The sequence below is a fragment of the Typopeltis vanoorti genome, chromosome 3, assembly GCF_054136105.1.
Source record: "Typopeltis vanoorti isolate ZY-2024b chromosome 3, IOZ_Tvanoo_1.0, whole genome shotgun sequence".
Lineage (NCBI taxonomy): Eukaryota > Metazoa > Arthropoda > Arachnida > Uropygi > Thelyphonidae > Typopeltis > Typopeltis vanoorti.
In genome coordinates, this window is record NC_143551.1 from 67,425,604 (window position 1) to 67,450,691 (window position 25,088).

A 25,088-nucleotide genomic window follows, 5' to 3' on the forward strand; every position below is an offset into this window, starting at 1 on the left:
GTGTCTCGGAGATAAATGTTTGAATTTTGCAGAAGAATTTTGGTGACAGAAAGGCTTAGGGTGGATCGCAAGCTACTAAAATTGTCTGTAAAGCATCACTAGGGGGAAACAATCCCTTCCTTTCGCGACTCTTCGCTACAGTTGACGGCTTAGCGAGCTATTCTCTTGTCACACTGTCTGCCTTTCATCTAGATATTAAATTACCATTGTCAACATCCCCGGCTTCACTTTACAAGCTTTCCAAAATGCATTCCAACCTTGCTGCCTTATTTATACCAACAAACTTCGACTAGTTTTCGATAAAAATGAAACGGAGATGCAGTAACTAGTGCATACAAATGAATACAACACTTAAGATGGAAAGAAACCTTCCCAATTCCATTGTCTGTCGCTCATTAGCATACCACTAAGTTCGCTCTTCAATTATATTTGTAGGAAGAATTTTATTGCGAAATATTTCTAAAGAAGCGGCGAATGTCTGTTTTGATCTTATATTTCATCTTTCGTGAAAGCCTGTCATAACTAAGTAGGTTGTTGTTTTCTAAGCATCATTTAATGGTAGGATAATATGGTTAATTCCATCTACATCGTCTATTATGTCTGTTGATGTATGTGCGAGTGTGTTCTTTGGCCGGTTTGTCTGTTTTGAGAGGGGACGAAATTTAAAGAGTTTTTAAATTTCGTCCCCTAAGGAAAGGCTAAGTAAAGGTTTCCTATATCCTATGTGGAACCTCTGTAGCTCGGTTGGTATAGACGAGCCCTTTGGTTGCAAAGATTCGGGTTCGAATCTCGTTTACAACGTGAGGAACCTTTAAGGTATTTTCAACCAAATGGTGAGTTAGTCAGTTTCCTATACTTACCTATAGAGGGATGGCAAGCTGGCTGCATTAAAAATTGCCTAAATTGGAAGGATGAGAAATGGACAGATAGATTTCCTTTGTGTTTTCAACCAAAGGCTAAAGTCGTTCTATACGATAAGCACCTGTGCTGCGGAGGTGCTTATCGTATAGCTAACAGAAATAAGATAGTCATCGCCCGTCTCCCAACCCATTTGTTAGCAATTACATTACCTGGAATGTATTAGAACAAATGATTAGCAGAGTTGTATGGCTGAAACACATTAAAGCTAAGAAAGCCAATTAACATCTCAACTTAATAATTCAGCATAATCTCGTAAGCAGATATCGGTGGAGAATTGAAAAGAAATTTAATATTGCCGCGAAATAGTCGCTGTGTTTATAGATTTAGCTAAGAAAATTCCTATTTGTGTCCACACACACACACAAGTAAAACAAACAAACAAAAAAATCCATAATACTGTTGTGTAGGGTTTGTGACTCATCGTGTATATGTAGGTGTGGTGAGATATTGTTTTGGATTAAAAAAAAAAAGCAAGTATGGAAAATAGCGCGTAGTCTTATACAAAAACAAATTATTGCATCAGCATTATATCTAATGATTAATAATTGTAACTAAAATATTCTATTGCGCATGCTCACTCGAAGATTGCGATGATATTTCTTATCGATACTTACGTCGCACGGTTATACATTGAATGCTACGTGAGCGATGGAAAAATCAGAGTTTGTTATCCATCTTAATCAATCATCGTACGTGACATCTCCGTAGTGTGGTCGGTAAAAATGCACACGTCGTGGTCGGAAAAGATGAAACAAATGAACGACTCTTTGAAGGCGTCTCTCAACTGAGGATGGGTCAACAAGTCTCGTGAGAAGGCGAACACTATTCTTCGGAGAAAATGTTCTTTTTTTCCCCCCTTCTGTAAACAAGCCAACCAGCCAAAGAACACATCCGATAGGATGTCAAAATACGAGTACATCGACTAAACATTTCCTTACTTTCTTGGACACTGAAAAAAGGATCTGAATAATAATTCCAAATTAACTTTCTTGGAATCAAAGAAAATTTCTTCTGAAAATTTCTTTGATTCCAAGAAAATGATGGAAATGATCTCTTCAGAAGACAGCGAATTGTACAACAACAACAAAACCTTCTAGGATTTGTGTTCAAAGCTTATGGAAGTACTAGGAGCGTGTGTGATGTTAAATTTTGACTTTCTTTATCTTTTAATCAGGTGACAACAACCCTCTGTGTATGAACTTTGCCACCCATATGTTCGGCAATGGAATTGGAAGATTGCAGGTGATTCTGGAGAGTAAGACGGAGCCAGTGGAGAAGAGAGTGGTTTGGGAAATCAGTGGAGAGTTTGGTAACATTTGGAATGTGGCGCAAGTGCCCATTTCTTCTAGGGACCCTTTCCAGGTATGCCACCATGTAGAACATTGCGATTAAAATTTTCCTATTGTAATATTTAGATAACTTTATTGCACCATTCCATATGATTTTTTTTTTTGTGTACTTCTTCACTCTGCCGCCAGGTTTCCTCCCGTAGTGATTTGCATTATAAACACAAACATATTCTCTATACTGTAAAATAAAACAAGTAATTTCTTATGACAATCATTCACAAAACCAATCTAAAAAGTACTTTTAGTGCTATAGAAGGACAGCGAATTGAATAAACCGCTAAGTCTTACATCGGTCGATGAAAGTCACCTACAACCTTAATTGAATGCTTGAAACGGTCATAAAAATATAATCATGGTTATATTAGATGTGAAGAACTACATAAAGAAGTCCTCTAGGTACTTCTGCTAAATACGCACTCATGATCCAAAAACATTACGACCAACCTATTAGCGTTTTCGGGAGCCGAGATAACCCCCTTTCACCCGTTTTGGTATTGACTTCACTAGACTACGGAAGGTAACCTGAGATATTATGGACCCACCTGAGAGTATGACCTCCTGGAGATTTGCGACCAAGCAAGGCGTCGGACTCCACCAGCGAATGCTGATATCCGTATGATCCGACAAATGTTCGATGGGATTCAAATCAGAGAATTAGGCGGCCAGAGGAAATGCTTGGATATGCTGTTCGACCCATGCTTGCACAATGAGAGCTTTGTGACACGGGATGTTGTCTTGCTAAAAGAGTTCAGATCCATCGAACCACAATATCACCATGTAGGACAATACCTAGTCCGAAACAATCTCCAGGTAAGAATTAGAGATGAAGATGCATGTTCCATGGAGATGTCCATGAGAACAGTCCTCATACCAGGGTTCTACCACCACTTGCCTGTTTCCGGCCAACCAACATGGTTCTCTATCAACAGTAAAAAGCAAATAGTGAAAATGTATAAAACAGTAATACGTAACTTCTGTCCGAGGAAGGTCTCATTTTCGGTAAAAATTAAAACAAAAATCCACTTTTGATAAATCTGACGATCGAGTTCGTCAAACTTGGTGATACATTGTTGATTAATGTTGTGATGTACTTCCCCATTTATTTTTTATTTTTTTTATTAAAGAAAATTGATCACACTGTCTGTTTTCCCTGATAGTACGCAGAGCACTCAATCTTTCCTGAATGCAAAGGTTATTCAAACATTCCTTCGAATTCTCTGTGTATTACATTCGACAGTGGTGCTGACTGAGAGTCTAAAGAGGCTTGATCTTCACTCTAATCGTGCATTCCTTTCCGAATCACATATGGATGCAGTTGCAAATTTTAGATCGCTCGGCATGCACTAACTTAGAGCAAGTGACATCGTTGAAGAGTTGGTAAAGATTTTTATGATCTTGCGAGTGGTTTTGTCTATTTCTTTCAACTTTTTCTCTGTTATTGCTTTGATATGTGAGTGTTTCCGTTCATCTACATTTCTATTTTAACAAAAAAATGCCACTCAGTGCGATATCTCCGTATTATTTGGTCTCGTTTAAATTGTCGTATGGTCAGGACTCTGTATTTTTAATCCTAAGTATACCTTTGGATCAAAAATTTGTATTAGCAATGGTGATCTTATAAAAAAATAATCCAAACATCCTGTATCAGATCTATAATTGAAATTTTTCACAGACTTTTGGCAGTCAATAAGCTGTTTTCAGTTCATTGTTAACTAAATGGATCGCCATGGTTACAGAACTTTATACCAGCCTTCTGTAAATAATCCAATCTAGTCATCTTCACATGAAAAAAAAAAAAAAAAAAAAAAAAAATTGAAGCTCTTGAGTGATCGCTTCTTTTTTTTTTGTTTTTAATCTTAGCAAATCCTCTGCTCAAAGAAGGCTGGTGTTACGATTCTTCCATTAAAAAACTAGCCCTAGCCCTAAACTCTTTTGTGTCATGAAGGAAGAACTAAAAATTGAAAAATAAACTGAGTGGTCGTTATTTGAATCAACGATCGCATTCCCAATACACTGGGAGAAAGCACTTGCTGAAATATCAAATATTTGACACAAACTAAAATTGTCCATTCTCTCTCTCTCTCTCTCTTTCTCTCTTCAGATATCTTTATTTATCTTTCTCTTCGCCTTCTGTTTTATGTATAGTAATAATAAGAAAAACAATAATAACTTGGAATTCGCTTTGAAAAGAAATTAACTAAAGACCCTATTTTGTGAACAGCTCCACCTGGTGGCTACAATAGGTTTAAATTATCGTAGCACTTCTATAGACAGTATTTCCTTCAATTATGATAATAACACTAACGTGACATCCATTTTCAACATAAATTAAAAGAACTTATTTTTCCATTTCGCACGAAGAAAAATATTGAACAGCACCACCTGGTGGTCGTAGTAGATTTTAATATCTCTTACAATAATAATAACTTGCAATCCCATTTCAAATGAAAATTTAACAAAAAAAATTGTCATTTGTAATGAACTAAATTTTTGAACAGCTCCACCTGGTGGCTACAGTAGGTTTAAATTCCCTTGGCAACATCGCTGTAGACAGTATATCCTTCCGTTCAGATACCTGCCCAGGTAAGTATTTATTTCCTATTAAGTTTACGATATTCAAACTCTTAAATACAATCCAATGCAAATATCTTACGTCGTTTTCTTACTCTTTTCTAGTTTTCCCTCAGACAGCGGCAGGAGAAAGCAATGGTAAGTATTCTCTAATTATTCGTAAGGTTTATCTACAAATTCCCTCCCTGAACTTTTCCAGAGTGCTGACTTACTCTTGCGCTGCTTTATCTTAATCAAAAGTAGGAAGTGAATATGGAAAATGCAGAAAATAGAACGGTTATCTTACTTCCGTCATGGGATTGGCCTCACTTCCGGTATAATATTTGTCTGACTTTCTAGTTTAGCAATGCTCCCATTGCACTATTAACACACTTCCGGTATATTTCATTCGACTTCCGGTAACTCATCGACCTTGTGGTTTGTCACCTGTCAAACATTCTGCAAATTTCAGCCAAGTCTCTTTTAATTATAACGTAAAAAGATTTCATAACAGTTTGCTGTCTCATTGTTATAAATTGCTTACATTTCCCAGACAACTGTTCATATTTACTTCGGTAATAACGATCGCCATCTATCGGCAAGAATAAAACTATTTATTGTTTTTTTTTTTTTTTTTTAAATTTTAACTGCGGTCAAACAAAATCTTTAAGAATTTTTGTTGGACTTTTATATAAAAGCCGAATAATAATAATAATAATAAATCTGTTGTAATGAATCGCCAACATTTCTTCTTCGTTCTTTTCATCTGTTTGTTCGATGCAGTTGGGGTTTTGTCGCCCACTGATCAGCACCGTGTATGAAATAGGATTTCAGGGCAATTACGCATGTCAATAGCGTGTTGTGTTGCTATTGTGATTTGATAGTTTTCTTGATGCCTTCCCATTTCTTTTTGCTCGGGTTTTAATCGATCGTAGAAGGGGTGGACTGTTCGTAACATCAATCTTCTTTTCTTTCATTGTTCATTAAAGGTGCAAGTCCTTGTCTGAGAGACAGAACTTGATAAGTAATTCAACTTTTCTAACTTTAAAATGTTGTTTAACTTGGTGTTTTAATTAACTTCGAAAGTTGGTAACTGTCTTTTCCTTTTCACGACGTCTTTTACTGATGAACAAGCTAAGAAAATACCGATAGCAATTACTTAAAAGAAGTATTCTTCAAGAAAGAATTTAAATAAAGGAAAACATTTGAAGCTACTTACTTCCCCACAGGATATTTCGAATTTTTCATAAATACCGGAAGTATTGAGCTACCGGAAGCATTCGGCTACTTCCGGTTATTTCTTTTATTTAACTTCCGCTGCAGTTTTTGTTCTGTTTTGTGGTATTTTCTCTCATAGAATTCATCATTTTCTCTATTCTGATGATTTCTTTCATTTCCATTACTGTGCTTATCTGATTTGCTGCGAATTATTGTTCTTTTTTCTGAATTTTGCCTTTGTAAGTCAAGTTATTCTCAGGCTATCACATTCCAATAATATTTGGATAAAGCTTTGTAAGCAATAGGTGCAATACAGTAATAATAATAATAATAATAATAATAATAATAATAATAATAATAATAATAATAATAATAAAGGTCACAACATGTACAGGCATGTTCTGTACTATTCTGTACTATAGAAGCATACAAGTGATCGTTATATTGTAGACTGTGAGAATTAAAACATTATATTTCATATCAGTAGCGCACTCAGGATTTAATCGGGGGGGGGGGGGGGGAGGGAGGCTGGTTGAGTAGACAATTTGAGAATACACACTACGCATCGCATACGACCTATGACTGAGCATCTGCAATGATCGCTAATTCATAAGTAGTATAGAAATAGAAGACACGACACAACATAAAAAAAAATGTAATTTTAATTAGGAAAAGATTTTTGGAAAATTTTCTAGTGTTTTCCCCCTTTTTCTTTGGGAGGGCGCCAGGGCCCCCAAAGAAAAAAAAAGGGGGGGAGAATCTCTGGCATTGGATCGCTATGGTATTGAACAGGGATTTGTTCTTCTAAGTTTTCTGCTTGTTTCTGATTTTATTTTTATTCGTATAGGGTTTCCCCCTATTTCTCCCCGTCCCTTTTGTGGGGTTGAGCCCTCCTAATGAGGGATTAAGTATATGTATCTTATGACTGTAAATCCGTGTGTGTTCATGGGGACGGTTTACTTGTTCCGAGGGACGAAAAACCCGAGTTTCCGGGTGCAAAAAAAAAAAAACCCAATCTAAGATATGAGACCAGCTAACTCACCTTTAGTTGAAAGAGAACCAGGCAAAAGGTTCCTTACGTCATGGACGGGAATCGAACCTAGGTCTGTCCGATCAAATGGTTTCGTCTACATCGACTGAACTACGGAGGCTCGCTTGTTTCTGATGAGAACAACCTATTCGAAACAGCTGTCGATCCAGTGAAACTTAATCGAAGCACTAATAAAAGGCGAATATGCGCGCTGTTGGGCAAAGTCTGTGTCTTTTAAGTAGTTCAAACCAAGGTTACTCCTATACTACCAAAGGTTATATTCCCATAAACTGTCTGCTCAATTTCGAAACCTTTAAGTCTTTCTATGTTTGGTTATAAAATATGGATGGATCCATTACATCCTCCTCCATTACAATGCATTACATTTCTGTTGTTTGTCACATTTTCAGAGAAAGATCATTTTGAAGTGCTTCCACTTTTCGAACATGAGCGTGTTCTGGACTAATAAAGTACTAAAATCTGAACATACACCTCCTGGAAGTTCTCGTGAAATCTTTATGAAAAAGTTGACAACAGAAATCTTAATCGAGGCAGTGGAATGTATTAGATGAGTCCCCATTGCTCCAAGGGAATGTACCAGTCGTATCAACTTGTACTTTGTTGATTTTTCATAAAATATCTATCAATTAATAACCATATTTGAACATATGAAGAACATTTAAATAAATTGATAAAAATAATCATTAGGAATTGGGATGAAAATCTACAATAAATTACAATACACAAACACCACCCTTCTTACCCTCAAAAGAAAAAACGTTTTTCTAACTAATGTTATTTTTTTTCCCGTACAAAATAACTTATCTTCCTATAATAATCATTAACGTACTCGATGCTTTATAAACCGGTGCGCATCTCGACTATCATCGGTGTAATACGCAAGTCAACAATACAACTTGAAAGTTCCACATCGCTCATTCCAACTGGAGTTCTATCCAGCCATCTGTTGAGGATGCATCAACTAAAACGTACGACCAATGACGACGCAATTTTTCTACCAGAATTAATATAAAGCAACTGTGTGCGTGTGTTCAGTTAGCAATAACGTGACATTTTGTATTTTCTTATAAATATTTTTCGCGTAACTAGTGCTATATCTCTTTATTTATACATTTCTTTTTCTTGGTCACGGAACCCAATGGAAGCGTCACGTAAAATCTTTTGGTGACGCCCCCCCCCCTCCCTCTTCCCTCCATACGAAGTTTTACGATGCACCCACTTCATTCAAACAAAATGATATTGCTTTGTGCTTTTGAATTCCATTTCGTTGTTTGTCACTCGAGCTCTTGGGATGGCCGCTTCTCCAGCGATACCGATTTGACTTTGGTTTCAGTGTTAATCTTACTTCGAGCGTATATTCACTTGCGCTGTTGTCTTCTTCTTCTTCTTTCTGTTCTTTCGAGTGCGGAAATTGCTTTTTATCCTAGTTCGACTTAAGTCCCCCAAGCGTATTAGTTATCCAACGTCTGTCTATTTTTATACTGTTTATCCCCAGCTTAAGCTATATATATATATATATATATATATATATATATATATATATTTCCCTTTGATTCCGTGGTTGACTTTCACTTATTATGATACGCAATACTCTACAAAGTACTCCCTATAGCCCAAATAGATATTTAGATAGTCAAGATATTTATGCGGGTATATGTATTGATATTTGCCGCCAGTATTTCTGCATAAACCTAATCATGCGAGTTCGTTTTGTCTTATAGCTGACTGTAGTTTTGAAGAAGACAACTGTGGGTGGACAAATCCGTCCCCGACCGATCGTTTAGATGATGTCGATTGGGGTAGAAGATATGACAATGACCTGGATGGACCCAGAACTGATCATACTAAAAATACGGCAGAAGGTAAGAAATTTAAATGCAAAGAGTTGATATTTTAACCAAGATATGCTTTATCAGTCGCAGTAGTTGTTGATAATTTTTTTTAAGTTAAATTAAAATTATAATTAATGAAGCGTCTACTGACAAATAAGATTAAGGATTAGTGCAATAGCTGAAAAAAAGGATAAAAAAGATATAAAAAAAGAGAAATTTTACACTATCAATCGCCAAACTTCTTATCTCAATTGCACAGGGAAAGTCCGGTCTTTTCGTGAAAGATAAAGTTGCATCGGATCAGATTTGGAACTCGAGAACTTTGCTGTGTGTGTGTGTGTGTGTGTATGTGCGTGTGTGTGTGTGTGTGTGTGCCGCTAGCCAGATCGTTTCTACTATTTTTTTTTTCTTTTTATCGAGCTATCTTTTGTGTTGTGTGTCCTTAATTGCTATCCACACGAGCATTCTCTTGTTTTTCAAACACAGTCAAAGACTCGGAGACTAAATGGAGAGATAGAAACAATGCGTGCTGGTCCGTACAGATGAGAGATCCAAACATTTGTTAGTGTTGTGCTGTGCATGTATACAAAAGATATTCCAAGCATTGAGGCATAATAATATATTAATTCTTCATTAATAAAACAGACGGTAGCAAGTGGGGGCTCGCATTCATTTGGCGAATGCGATAAGTTTTAAAGCATTCCAGAGCTCTCTCTCTCTCTCTCTCTCTCTCTCTCTCGCTCTCACTTCTATATTCTTTACTTTTAAAAGCGTAATGGCGGATAAAGAATCGATTGGCGTCCATCCTGGGAAATCAGGCTAAGCACTGGTTGCAATTTTCAAATGTCCGCTGTGATTATTTTTAGACAAACTTTCTAAGGTTAAAGGATGGCTCCGCTTGTCTGATAACACATCGCCGACCAAAAATAATTCACCTTCGCTGGTTTTCCTTTACTGAATCATTTAAGTTTGAACTTTATCAAGTTATAGCATACACCTACACACTCGCTTTTCATATTTTGACTTTCTTTCCATGTCTTTTTTTTTTAAGCGTGTTTCGTTCAAATGAGTAAACATCTATTAGTGGCAGAATCTATCAAAACGTTTCGAAATGACACGAATAAAAATACCACTCTGGTTTGGTGGAATTCGATGGAATTTCGTATTTAATAATTTCGGACTCAGATCGTTGGATCACCTCAATTTCTGGTTTCAATCAATGCATTTTCAGTGACAGAATTAGATCAAAACAAAAGTATTTGCACAGCACACACAAAAACTGCTCTGAGTTCAATTGTTGGGATTATGCGTAATGTCGCTTGACAAAAAAATGCTAATTATGAAACGCACTTGTTTTATTTGCAATCATTTTCATAATTATTATAATTTTTTTTCTACTTTGGATTTTTCCCCGTCATTGTTTTCTAGTGGATTCTAGGCTAAACTCTCTTTTCGACATTTTACTTCTTATTAATTCTCTCTCTCTCTCTCTCTCTCTCTCTCTCTCTCCCCTTTCAAACGTGTTCTCGCCCTCCCAATTTTCACCTCTTCTCTGCTTTACCAGAAGTGTACTTTTTATCTGTTTTTACTTCCCTCGCTCGCTCTGATGATAAGTTGAGTGCCGAGATGTTTACCTTGTGTAACGACGTCTGATCCAAAAGGTAGTAAATCAAGCGTTTCCTCGTTGCAGCGACAGCTCGATTCACCAAGGAACTGCATGAACTACAGGGTGTACAGATTAATTCCTTGGTGTGAACTGCAGATAATTAGACCCTCGCTATTCGAGGCATTGGGCTCTTCAGATTGATACTACGACGTGTCACTTCATCTTTCTTTCTATCAGCACCGTACGAAACCGAAAACAAATCGCCGTTCCATTTCGCCGTGTCCAACTGATCGAAAAGAGAACGAACGAGTGAGTTAGGGAGAAATGCGTGATGGTAATTCTCGAACTCGTTTATAACCGGCAGTTTGCAGAGAGCGTTGGAAATGACGACCATTCGTGGCATGCGCTTCCTGTGAGACAATAAATAAATAATTCGCAAATTCATTGAGTTAATGGCGATTATTTAATGAATTTCAATTAGCATTGACTGTCAGATTCTTGGAATAATAATAATAATAATAATAATAATAATAATAATAATAATAATAATAAACACTTTGTGTATTTTTTTAACTTTTTTATTTAGTTTCGGTATTAATCACTAGTGGGCACTTGTGTGCATCTACGCCCACGTGATCTTTATCTCGTGGGCGTAGATGCACAAAAAAACATTAACAATTATAATTTTTTACTTTTTTTATTTATTTTCGGTATTAATCAGTAGAGGGCGCTTGTGTGCATCTACGCCACACGTGATCTTTATCGGCCAATCTGAGTCTTTCCCTTATCAGACGCCTCGTTTATCAACAATGAATGTTATCAATGATAAAACATTAACAATTATAATTTTTTACTTTTTTTATTTAGTTTCGGTATTAATTACTAGAGGGCGCTTGTGTGCATCTAAGCCACACGTGATCTTTATCGGCCAATCTGAGTCTTTCCCTTATTAGACGTCTCGTTTAACAACGATGAATGTTATCGATGACAAAACATTAACAATTATATTAAAATACATAATAAATGATGTTTTATTTTCTTAGGTTTTTACATGAGTCTGCTAAGCAATGCGCCCTATCCGTACAAAAGTGGGACTTTTGGATTACTTATAAGTCCATTGTTTCAAGCAACTCAGTTTCGAAATTGCCTTTCGTTCTATTATTGGATGTATGGAAGGAGCATCGATCCAGCTGGTCCTAGTCTGGGTAGTTTACAGGTGTATATCAAAGAAAATGAGTCGCAGACTCTTATATGGAGACTTCACAATCAACAACAGAGGCGATGGGTATCGGCCAGAGCGCCTATAGTAACTGGAGTTGAACAGAAGATACCCACCAAACCCTATCAGGTATTTCGACCTTGTTTAGCATTTAAATTGTTTTCATCCTTGTGTTATGTTAGGACAGTCAAAGAAGTGTACAAGGTATGGTGGAAAATAAAAATCACAGTATCAGCTCTAAGATGGTGTAGAATTTTTATTCAGAAATTTATGCACAAGGCACAATGAGCGGGAGCATTGTCATGGTAGGTGAAAAAAAATCAAATTTCGGGTACACCGCTTTTTAGTCATTTTCATCCCCCACTCTCACCTTAGACTTTGAAGAACATAATAAAATTTGAATAAAAAAGAAAAAAAATCACTTTTTCATAATTTTATTGCAATGATCTTCGCTTCGTTTACTATTCTCAACAGACGTTACTCCATTTTTGAATATGGAAATGAAAGCCAATCAATTATTTGAGTTCTACTCATTCTTTCACTCTTCTAAAGTGAAAACTTGCATCTAGTGGGATTCTTCAACAGTTGTCCCAAGTATGAAATAAATAAAAAGAAATTGCAAATAGTCACTTTACAAAGTGTGACGCAAACTACAACTTCGAAATAAACCACGAAATAATCCAGAAGAGTCTACTATATCTGCGCTTAACCGAAATGCGTTGCGCTAACTGCACGAGCTCCGCCTAGCGGTCAAAAACCGGAAACTTTTTGAACACACCTCGCGTTTAATGTTTATTAATTTGTGTTATGGATGATGGAAGAGAAAACTAAGGTAAGTTTCTTGGAAAACAAAAATTGTTAACATTACTCAATGAATTAGAGATACGATTAATAATAAAACAATTAGATTTGATACGTAACATTAACAAACGGACGTGACGTTACACTTCCGTGTTACTATAGCAACAATAGATTGTGCTTGCGGTGAACATCAAAACAAAAATATGCTCACTACAACAGTATTTCCAAACGTTCTTTGTTTCATTTAAACCATAAATATTCTACCGTTCTGAAAGAACGAAGGAGATATTTTATCGCTCTGATTCACTAACTATTGACACAGATATTCAATATTAAACCCACTCTTTTGGTTGTGCACGTGGGGGTGATTCGTCTACCTTTTTTGTCAAGTAGCGTACACAAATAACTGGAGGCGATTAACATTCTTTCGCATGGCAAGAACACGAGCGCTTACCAACACGGAATGTAGTTCCATCTGTTTATTTAAGAGCGTAATATCAAAGAATAGATTAAAGACAAGAAAAGCCAACACACGCCCTTCACTTTCCTGAAGCGGAAACTTAGTTACTAAGTGGAACATCCACCTGTAGCTTCATGCCTGAACATGATAAGGACTCAGAGCTGATATATCACTTAATTAAAGTGTCGGGTCCAGTGATATCCAGCTGATGAATTATGTTCAGGCTATTAAGTTTGTAAAATGTGTAAGCAACCCAACACATTACGGAAACCTCTATCTATTTACACTTTGACCTTTTCCAGTGTGCCCACTTTTAACGCTTCGTTGCTTAGAGACTGCTTATGCTCCGAACATGTTCTTGTAACAAGATATGTATAAATTAATTTGCATTTTTTTAAATATTATGGTTTTGGAAGATCCGATGGGACTATAAATACTCATTTTGATTTAAGAAGACCCCGAAAAAAAAAAAAAAAAAAAAAAAACCTTAGGCCTTAACCATACTAAAAACATCCTAAGTTATTGTAAATCTGAGTCTCCGTAGCTCAGTCGATAGCGACGATGCCTTTTGTGAGAGCTTTTTAACTGAAGGTGATATAACCAGTCTCATCCGGATGTAGTAAGGTTGTTTGCTCTTTGAAACATACGTTTTTCATTCTGTAAAACAGACAAACCTTCCACAGAACACACTTACGCAATTAAAACAGTACATTGACTCCATAGCCGTAGTTTGCTTTAGACAAATTCCAACGTTTGTATTATCTAATAGTTTGCGATTGTTGATATATTTCCAAAATGCTTCAACTCTTCTCTATTGAAGTTATTCGTACTCTAATGATGGTGTAGGAACTCCAATATTACAATAAAGTGTGGTTAGTGTTTACTTTTTACAAATAATCTCTTTTGCTCCATATCCAGATACCAATGTCAAATGGATTAAAAGAAATGAATAATAAATAGCGCGTAGATTCCAATACTTTACAGAGGCGAGTAGAATATTTTGCTGCATCACTGTGGACAGCTCCATCTGAAAGAAATCGTTGATTTTTCGTCCCTCGGGGCTGAGGTCAGGACTTTGTAATGAGTACTGCAATGTCCTGATGTGGTGATGTTAAAAAAAAAAAACTGTCCTAGAGGTTTTTTTTAATAACATAACCTTCTCATTCAAAAATTGTTTTCATTGCTGGTTACATTAATTGAAATAATGGCGAAATTAAATCACGTGATAATCGAATTAATGAGAGGAAAAAAAATAGAAATCATTTCACCATAGCTAGTACATCTAGAACTTTAGCACACCAGGGGGCGTAGAACACCAGTTCCAGCACATGAATGTGTGCTATAATAAAACTACAAAACCATCAGCAAATGGAAGGTTTTTTTTCCCCCGAATTAAGGAACATTGTCGGAGTAAAATAAACAGAGTAGAAAGTAGCAGAGAGGTAAAAGTCTTCAAATTCAAGTTTGCTTCAAGAAGATAAGAAACCATTAGCTATACAAAAGGATTCAGATTTCTTTCCGCTGAAAACCAACATACACAGACAATGATCCTGAGCAGTTGAGGCGAAGTTCTTATTTGAAAACAAACATGACAGCTGTGGGAGACGTTTTTATGAACTGTTTTGATTCTCTCTCTCTATCTATCTATCTATTTATCTATTTTATCTATTTATCTCTATTTCTCTCTCTCTCTCTCTCTCTCTCTCTATATATATATATATATACAGGGTGTTCGGGATAAATTTGACATATTTATAATTAATTATATTTTTCCGTAAGTTACATGTATTAACACACACTTCTCTTCATTTAAAAGTTTGGACCCTTCTTCATTCATATACAAGATGTCAGAAAGGATGGATAGCTGGAACCCACCTGAATCATGGAAGAGAATAACTTGTATCATGATGATTCGTGCCCGCCATCAAAATAAGGATATTACGACTGCTGCCCAATGCTCCCTGAATACAGTAAAAACAATCAGGCATGAACTAGAGACTTGCAATGGTGACTACGAGGATGTAGCAAGAAGAAAGATCCCTAGCAGACTATCTGATTGCGTTCGTACAGCAGAATTCCTCGCAAATCTGCAGGAACAGGTGTTGAAGAACCCTGGCATTGGAATTCGGGCTTTGTTCGTGGAGTTGCTAACTGTAGTCAAGCCCTGGATAACAAGGGTAGCCAATGGTAGGCCGTATGTATGGCAGCAGGATTCGGCCCCTTGCCACACCTCTGGGAAAAGTCAAAAATGGTTGTCTGAAAATTTCTACGACTTCACCAGTCCAAATGTTTGGCCTCCAAACTCCCCAGACCTTAACCCCATGGATTATTTTGTATGGGGCGCAGTTGAAAAAGACACCAATCGCACTTCCAGTAATACAAAAGCCCAGTTAATGGATAAAATTAAAACAGTTTTTGCGGCCCTTCCCAGGGAGACTGTAGCATCAGCTTGTTCGAGGTTCCGAAGCAGAATTGAAGCTGTGATCGATGCTAATGGTGGTTATTTTGAGTAAATCTTGTTGATAGTATTGTAATTAACTCTGCCTGTAATGTTTTTTTGTCAATTCATTAAATTTAATAGATACAAAGAAGATTTTCTTTTTCCTTACGAAACTGTCAAATTTATCCCGAACACCCTGTATATATATATATATATATATTTATATATTTATATATATATATATATATGTGTGTGTGTGTGTGTGTAGAACGTTTTTTACCTTGGGTATACTATACGTTAAAGATACCAAGTAATTTTATAAACTTGGTTTTATTCCTTTTTCCCAAGTAAGATCTTTCTCTCATCCGGAGATTTTTATTTAATAAGGTCAAAGCACCTTGTGGCAACTTGTATAGGTAACATGTATAAGTTCTGCATTACTTCAATCTTGGCATCTCAGGGTCTGGCTCCCACTGACGAGACCTCAATAAAGGTCGAAACCGGTCTTGGTAGTTGCCCTTCCCTTAATGCATAGCATCGTACATCTCCGCAAGGAGATGTGCTTTGCATTATAGGAGATACTAAGGAAAAGTGATCAGATCTTACTCCACCTTTACCACGAGTTGCCTCAGGCTTGTCTGTTTGCTTACTTGGGAAAAAGGATTAAAATCAACTTTATAAAATTGCTTGGTATCTTCAACACACACACACACACACACACACACACACACACACACACACACACACACACACACACACACACACACACACACACATATATATATTTATTTTTATTTATTTTTTTTTTCAGATAATCTACGAAGGTCTTTGGGGTGACGAAAGAGTTGGATACATAGCGATCGATGACGTCAGCATTTTTGATGGAGACTGTACACGTACGTACCACTTAATCTCAGCTGTCCCCACGTTCTTGTGTATTTTATGGTTTCTGCTATAACAGCATGCTAACATTAGTTTTCGTTTTGTACTTTTTTTTTTTATTCCTTTATTTTCCCTTCTAACTTTGTCTTGTTTTTCGTATTATTATTATTTTTTCATCTTCGTTTTTTTATATATCTTTTTGTATTAACTTTTTTTAGGTGTTCAATTGCATTTAGTTACATTTGCTACAGCTTTTAATTTACTGGTTTTTCTCTTTTAGTTTCTCATTTTTCTTGTCGCGTTTAATTTATTCAATTTTTTCCCCTATTTTATTGTTTATGTTTTATACACGAATTTTAATTTCTGTTTTTTTTTAACTCTGGACGTTTCTTTCCTCCTTCTCTCTTTCTGTATTCAACTTCGCGAGGTTCGCTTTTTCTACGTATCTATCGCAGTACCCTCCCCACCTCTCTCTCTCTCTCTCTCTCTCTCGCTCTTAAAAAATAAGTAAAAATGCACATTCTGTAACTGACAAGAAAAGCACAAAAATTCCTTTCTGTAACTATAGAACAACCTCCTTGCTGTTTTGTTCGGCTTATTCGAATGCCAAATGGATTTACATTTTCATGTCTGTCCATTTTCCAAAGAGGAGATAAAAATCTTCGTGGAGTCAAGTGTACGTCTGTTCGCTATAGACCAAGTTTAGCATCTACTTTTTTTTTTTCTTGTGTGTTGCGTATTTTCAGACTAGCAAATTCTATCCACACAATAAATTTAAAATAGACTTTTTATGACATTGCAATGCTTTGAGTAGTCCTACGTGTATGTGCGCGTGGACATGGACATTATATATTGTACGACGGTTGTTAATATATAAAAAAATGGTTCGCGTCACATAAACAAAGAAAGTTCTGCATAATTTTATTATTTTTTCTTATGCCCCGTCTTTGTAAATCGAGGCATTGACCAGTCGCAGAAGACTCCGTGTTAGAGTAATGACAAAATGCATGCATTGCTTAGAAACATCTGCGTTTAAATCTAATCGCAAATATGAAAAGATTTTTCTAGAACTTTTCAGTCTAGGTTGAGTTACTAGGTCTGAGGCATTGGAAGAGTTTTCTCCAGTTTGAAAATACGAGCATCGGACAGACTAACTTTTCAGTGTTGTTATACTGTTAGATACAAGGCTTTATATTTTATGTGACTTTCATTTATGAGAGGTTATAAACCTATGGTATATTAAGCTTCAAGATAATCGATGATCTGTACCCTAAATACTAATCCTCATACCATACTTCTAATGAATAAAATCCTCGGGGCTTCAAGAAACAACCAACAAATTCCTTTCTTCTTTTAATCATTTGTTATGAACTGTGTCTTCGGGACCTCTCGTGTGTGGGACTGTTAAAAGCTTGACAGTTGAATTATTCCAAGGGGATAAACAAGCTGTGGAAAGGGTACAAAAAAAAAGAGTTACGAAGATTATATCCGGATTATGGAATTTACATTATGAGGACAGAATTTAAAAAAAAAATATCAACAAATTACTTTTCCCTTGATCCCTGCTGATATATGGCACTGATCTACTATAGGACTTGCAGCCACTTGTGAGCGGAGTGATATTAAAAAAAAAAATAGTATTTAGTGGACAAAATATTTTTTATTGAATTAATTATTTATATTTTGTATTTTATACGTCATCTGATAACCCTGTTCTAGAAATTTCCAAACACTTCAACCCTCCAATAGGGTGGTCGTCTCATTCTGGGTAATAACAACCACTCAACCTTTGTATTTTTATGCGTTTGTGTATATAAATGGAAATTAGGTTCCTCAAAATATTAAACATGAATTCACGCATTAAGAACGTCAATTTAATAGGTCCACCTTTGATCTACAACGCAATGCACCTTACAGCAAACATATTTTACTCAGGACACCTTTTAGTGTACACCGAACGCATCCTCCATTTTCAAAGATGGGTTGATTAGTACATTTCAGGTGCCGCAAATTCTTTTGGAAAGGTAGTGTATACATCGATGTGCAGTCGGTCTATTTCCTTTTATATTACTAGTTAGATCGATATCATATTTCACTTACTTATTCGTTGTTCTGTTTTATTTTTTCTTCTTTCCATTTCCGCTTTATTGGAGGTTACAAAATTCATTTAGCCGTGTGAGCTTTCGCTTCATAAATACGGCGAACTAAATTTTAACGAGACTTTATTAAATTGTCTTAGACTGTCAAAACCGTCAGTCTCCACTCTTCTCCATTTCTTTTTTAATTTTTTTTTATTTATATTTTTTTGTACGTTCACATCACGTGACACGTTCATAAACCGTTCGCTCTGACATTTAGTCTTCTCCATTGTATTATAGATCATCACACTTTTAAGCCACTTTCAACAAGAGATCAATCATCGATCTAACCCTAGTACTTTGCATGCCATTCGCTACGTAGTTCCCCCTAGCGGTCAGGAGTAATAACAATCTCATTTTAGAAAGAGTTTCCCGATTGGCAAACACATTCGATTTTATGATATTTTACTGAAATTTATTGAATCTTGTTTTCGAATATTTAACTTGAACAAAATAAATAACTAAATAAATAAAGTTAGAAATATATAAAGGAATATAGTTGAATAGTTCAAGAGGAAACCGATAAAAGGTAATTCCGATTTCTGTGGTTATTGCGTTTAATTATGCGTTATTTCACACAAAAATAAAAATAAAAATAGAATTTTCTTAAAAAAAATTTAAATTGATATTATTATTAAGATAAAAATAAAAGTTTCTTAAAGAAACAAAAAACCTCTTAAAATATGAAGATGAACTTCAGACACCTTTTATTTTTTTTTATTACATTGTATATACATATCTAGAACGGGAGAGAGTCTTGCCATGGAGCCGCAGAACAAATGATTAATGAATCAACCGTGAGATGCGGTGATTAATACCCTTGGAGGATAATGGATCGCAATGCTGTAGTCAATGAAGTTCAACAGAAGCTCGGCTATTGCTGTTACCTTCCTGCTATGATCAGAGCTTTTAATAGCTTATAACATCTTATCCCTACACTGTCCTCTACAGATACAGATAACTGGGAAGATGAAAAGCATTCTTGCTTCGTCCCTTTAAGCCAGTCCTTATAAGGACTAAGAGACGACTTTGTCCAATCTCTGGATAAGAAGCTGGAGCTCGACCTCCTCAAAAAACTGTTGAAGAAATTTGAGGTAGAGTGGCCAGGATTTCTAAACCTATATTCAACGACAGATGACTCCACAGAAGAGGACAACTCAACACCAGGAGAAGAAGGGAAGATGAACCTGATGATCTCTGCTCCCACACCAAAAGACCATACAGAAACCCATGCTCGAAAAAAGCGTAAAACAGCGGAGACTCAGGTAAACGAGGGGATGGAAGAAGATACCCCCAACACTGACCTCCCCACACCCAATAATGAAAAAGTCCCGCCAATTGCACTACGGGAAAAAGAACGATGGATGGCCCTCGGGCCTATTATGCAAAACCACCAAATTGCCTATTCATGGGCAAAAAACGTCAATGACGGAGTTAAAATCCAGCCTACCACAGTAGGCGACTACAGACATCTCACAAAAACCATGGATGAGTTAGATATTAAATATCATACTTACTCACTGAAGTCAGAGAAAAACCTAAAAGTTGCACTCAGGGGAGTAACAGAAAACATCTCCACAGATGAAATAACTGAAGACCTCCGCTTCCACGATCTCCCACCTGTCAAGGTCAGCAGAATGTTACGGGCCGACAAGAGTCCAATGCCCCTAGTACTCGTAGAGATACCTAACACACACACAAGAACATATACAACATAACAACGATCTGTGGTCTGAAAATCACAAAGGAAAAGCGAGCCACTAAGGAAAAGCGCCTCGTCGGGCCAGTGCCACAGATGTCAGAAATACGGAGACGCACAGAAACCCTGCAGAGCAGACTACAAATCTCAAATGTGGACAAAACCACCCCACAGCAACTTGCTCAAAACCCAGGACCTCACCAGCCAAATGCGCGAACTGAGGGGAATCCCCACCCGGCAAACTACAGAGGCTGCAGTCACTACCCTAAGAACAAAACAGGCAACAAAAGGAAACAGATCTCTCAACCCTGTCCACAGGCACCAGAGTCGACGGCTCTCCAGTTGCCTGACACCCAACAAAAGACAACAAAACACCAGTTCTCACAAATGGAAAATACCAACAGTCTGGAAAGCCACCGTGGAACCAGGACATACGCCGAAGTAGCCCACTCATCCAAAGATATCCAGCAAGACCAAATTCTTCCAAACATGACAACAGTCATCACGGCCTCATTGGCAAACATGCTTCAAGACTTCAGTAAGTCAAACCCTTCACCAAACTCCACAAAAAGATTTCTAAAAGAAACTCAAACCATCTTATCAATGCTTGTTAATGAACAAAACTAGATTATTCCCAGACTCACTACAGATCGCCGCTTGGAACGCCAATGGCCTAAAAAACAAGACACTGGAGCTTCAAGAATTCTCTGACAGATACAACCCTTAAATAATCCTAATTAATGAAACTCATCTAAGACCTGCAGACAATCCAAAACTGAGAGGCTACACATTGTATTGAAATAACCGACTGGACTACAGAGGTGGTGGTACAGCCATATTTATCGGGAACTGTATCAGGCACAATGGAATACTCAACCTCCAACCTAAAACTCACTAGTGTCGAAGTCCACACAAACTCAACTGGAAGACTTAAAATCTACGCCGCCTACAACTCCCCTGCTAAGACCCTACTATTTTCTGAATTGGATGCTGTACTGGACATAATTGAATCCATCATCGTCGCTGGGGACTTAAACTCCAAACATCCCTCCTGGAATAGCAGAACCACAAATAAAAATGGCCGTATACTCTTCAGCTACACAGGATTAAACAATGCTGTCGTAACAGAACCCACTGAACCAACCCACCACAGCTCAACTGTCACAGCTGACATCCTAGACATCGCCATCCTACACAACATCAAATATCAGTGCATCATTCAAGCACTGAACGAATTATCATCAGATCACAACCCAATCCTACTTCACTTAGAGAACAAAGACCAGTCACCCCCCCCCAAACCTCCATTGTCTGGGAGAAACTTAGGAAAGTGCTACCAGAACACATTGGTCCGGTTTCCCATATAAGCCAAGGAAAAAATAGACATGGCAATAAAGAACCTCACCAATCAAATCAATAAAGCCACAACAGCAGCCACAGTATCCAAGATTACCCACAAACAAAACCGTCTTCCGGAAGAAATCATGGACTTAATAAGGGAAAAAAACAGACAAAGAAAAATATACCACAATACACATGCTCCCCAGGACAAAACTGTCCGAGAAGTTCTCCAGAACCACAGGAATCAACAATGGGACAACAAGCTCACCTCCATCTCTCCACATCAGATCATTTTCCATATTGAAATTCCTAAACAACCTCAGGAACAAGCGCAAATCCCTCCCCTCTCTCCAAGCAGAACAGCACCTTGCATACACAGATGCTGACAAAGCTGAAGCCATAGCAAGAAACCTAGAGGAACAATGCAGTCCTGCATATGAGAACCTAAACATCAGTCATGTATACAAGATCCATCGTAAAGTCAGGTTCACAGCAAATCGTCCCGATGACAATCCAAGCACTATAATGCCTACCTCACCTACCGAAATAATCGGCATCATCAACCACCTCAAGATCAAAAAAGCCCCAAGTCCCGACGGCATCACTAACAAAGTCATCAAGGCACTACCACGCAAAGCCATAGCACAGCTGGCAAACATCATAAACTCCATCCTCAAATGGCAGCACTTCCCCCATTCATGGAAAATAGCTGACATCATCCCAATTCACAAACCAGGCAAAGACCCACACCTAACTGAAAATTACCGTTCCATCAGTCTGTTGTCCAACTTAGAAAAATAGCAGAGAAAATCATGCTCATTAGACTCCAAGATCATGTCAACCAACTAAATATCATTCAACAAGAACAATTTGGCTTCCGTCAAAATCACAGCACCACCCAACAGATCCATAGACTGGTAGAATACATCACGACAGGATTTAATTGGAATCAGCACACAGGAGCCGTCTTCCTAGACATCTCAAAGGCCTTCGATAAGATCTGGCATCAAGGCCTCCTCTACAAACTTATCATCGCAAACATTCCACCAAACATGATACACCTGATTAAATCATACCTCTCAAACAGGAGGATGCAAGTCAAAATCAATGAAACAGTCTCAACCCAACGGAAAATCTTCGCTGGAGTTCCTTAAGGATCACTGCTAGCCCCGATCCCAGATGACACGGCTATACTAGCCAGATCCCGCCAACCACATTTCGTAACCAAAAAACTACAAGACACCATCCTGAATCTAGAAAAATGGTTTACAGACTGACGACTACAATTAAACCACAGAAAAGCACAACGATACTCTTCGCAAGAAGACCAGCATCCCTCAAAGGAGACATCACCCTGTTCAATTTTAAAATTCCCTGGAAAAATGAAGCTAAATACCTGGGAATACTTCTCGACAAACGATTATGCTTCAACAGTCACATCAAGAGCACATGCACCAAAGCTTGAAAAGTTATCGCCCAGCTATACCCCTTGATCAACAGACACAGCAAACTAAGCTCAAGAAACAAAATTCTACTCTACAACCGTCCCACAATTATATAAGCCTCCCCAGCCTGGAGCCATACCTCCAAGACAAGCATCCTCAAACTACAAAGACTACAGAACAAGTGCCTGCGAATGATATTGGAGGCCCCGTGGTTCATCAGGAACGCCCAGATCCACAGGGACATAAATATCACTACATCTCTCCACTACTACGCTCCCTAGCAGAAAAATTCTTTATGAAGACATCTACGCATCCAAACCAACTAATACAACAAGCCGGAAACTATGACGGTAATGACCACTGGAAACATAAAAGACCGAAAGCCATCCTAACACTCAACGACGTGTAACCACATCTGCCCACTCGGGACGAGCTAAAATAGCTCACAAATCTCTCCCATCACTGCTCCCGAAACAGACAACAGGGATTATAAAAAGCGTCAAGCTTCACCCTCTGCGCCATATATGTCCTGCGTTCAGAAACAAATATGTCACAACCTAAAGTGATTTTTTTGGACTTCCAGGATAACAAATGGCAATGCTGTAGTCAATGACGTTTTAACTGAGGCTCGGTTATTGCCGTTATCCAGCCATGACTAGCTCAATAACACCCCATCCACACAGATTTTCTTCATTCAGATGACGGGATAAAGAGTCAAGGACTCAGTCCATCGCCCAGTTCTTTTAAGAACTTTAAGAGTGACTTGAACTGACTGATCCTTCTAAAACTCCAAATTTCGCATTTCTACAAAAATCAACGAATACATTTCATTGGTTTTATAAATTGGACACTAAATAAATATCATTACATTTATTCAGTACAATGGTATATTTTCCAAATACTTTTATTTTTATTGGGATGCCTTTATTAACTCTACACATTCATAATTAAACTGAAACCCTCCCACTATTATACTGAATGGCCAAAGGGAGAGATATGTGGACTTCTCATTAAATGTTTTCGAACTAGGATATTTAACTCCACCAGTACCTTCTCCTGAATATGCAATTCAATATTCGACTTATTTCTATTGAAACTACATGGCCATGGGTTCTTTAAAATACAAACATTAGTTCGAAACAATTTGCTCTTTGATATGTAAAGTGACTTTATTTTTAAATATTCAACTGAAGTCAAATTTGTATTTGAATCTTAATATAAAAACAGATTAATAGACTCATAAAATTTTTTTTCTAGAAATAGTTAAATATCTAAATTAAATTAAAATTTCTTATTGTAGCCCATCCAAGAGAAGCCAAACCGACTTTTGGTAAGTTCTTTCATATTATTTGTTCGTGAATTGTGGACTAGTATTGTAAAAAATGTTGTAGACTAGTAGTTTTTGTGGCAAACAATGTCTAAATCATGTAAGTCTTATTATTATTATTATTATTATTATTATTATTATTATTATTATTATTATTATTATTATTAGTGCATTAATATGTTATTTGCCTCGTAGAGAACAGAGGTTGTTAGAGAATTTTGTCAACGATCTCTTACAAAACATGTTTGTCTCCTGTTGTTTTAATGAAGTCATTTTTTGGTATCTTTTTATTTCCTAAAATATAATATTGGCGTCATTTTGCCCATTCACAGAATATTCCTATAGTGAACAACCGTCATAATAATGATGTCATTCTTCCTATTATTGAATAGGATTATTACAACAGAATACATCCAGCTTCTTAAAAAAAAAAAAATAATAATAAATTCAAAGCCTTTGGCCTTTCAGCAAAATAGGACTTGTGCATTATTATATTCCATTTACGTTATCAAGCATTATAGACAACCTACATTACTTGTCACGCAAAAACCTTTCAGTTTTTTTTTTCATAATTCTTTAATTCGTTTAATTTAATTTTTCCATTTCCCTGGAACATTTTAAGCTAAACTAACAAAGTAACATTTGCCTTCTTGCGAACTCTGAGTCGGAATTTAGTTAGTGCTTTTAGCGTGTGCAGTATTAAGACTACATTTCGTTAAGTCAATCAAAGTTTTCTCTTGCATTAGCACATTGGTTGACACCAACGCAATCATTGTTCCTAATGAGATCCCTTTTGCTTTGAACTTAAT

The 25,088-nt window shown here is 36.9% G+C and overlaps 1 protein-coding gene across 1 annotated transcript in view; it reads left to right on the forward strand.

Annotated features, from left to right (window-relative positions):
* The window catches only part of LOC150108233 (MAM and LDL-receptor class A domain-containing protein 1-like), a 135,449-nt gene that overhangs the window by 59,165 nt on the left and 51,196 nt on the right, over positions 1-25,088 (forward strand). The window contains exons 7-13 of the mRNA XM_090390431.1: positions 2,096-2,283; positions 4,769-4,853; positions 4,947-4,979; positions 8,811-8,951; positions 11,571-11,950; positions 16,259-16,343; positions 24,253-24,282. Of these exons, the coding sequence (XP_090246557.1) occupies positions 2,096-2,283; positions 4,769-4,853; positions 4,947-4,979; positions 8,811-8,951; positions 11,571-11,950; positions 16,259-16,343; positions 24,253-24,282 (942 nt within the window). The remainder of the gene's footprint in view (positions 1-2,095; positions 2,284-4,768; positions 4,854-4,946; positions 4,980-8,810; positions 8,952-11,570; positions 11,951-16,258; positions 16,344-24,252; positions 24,283-25,088) is intronic.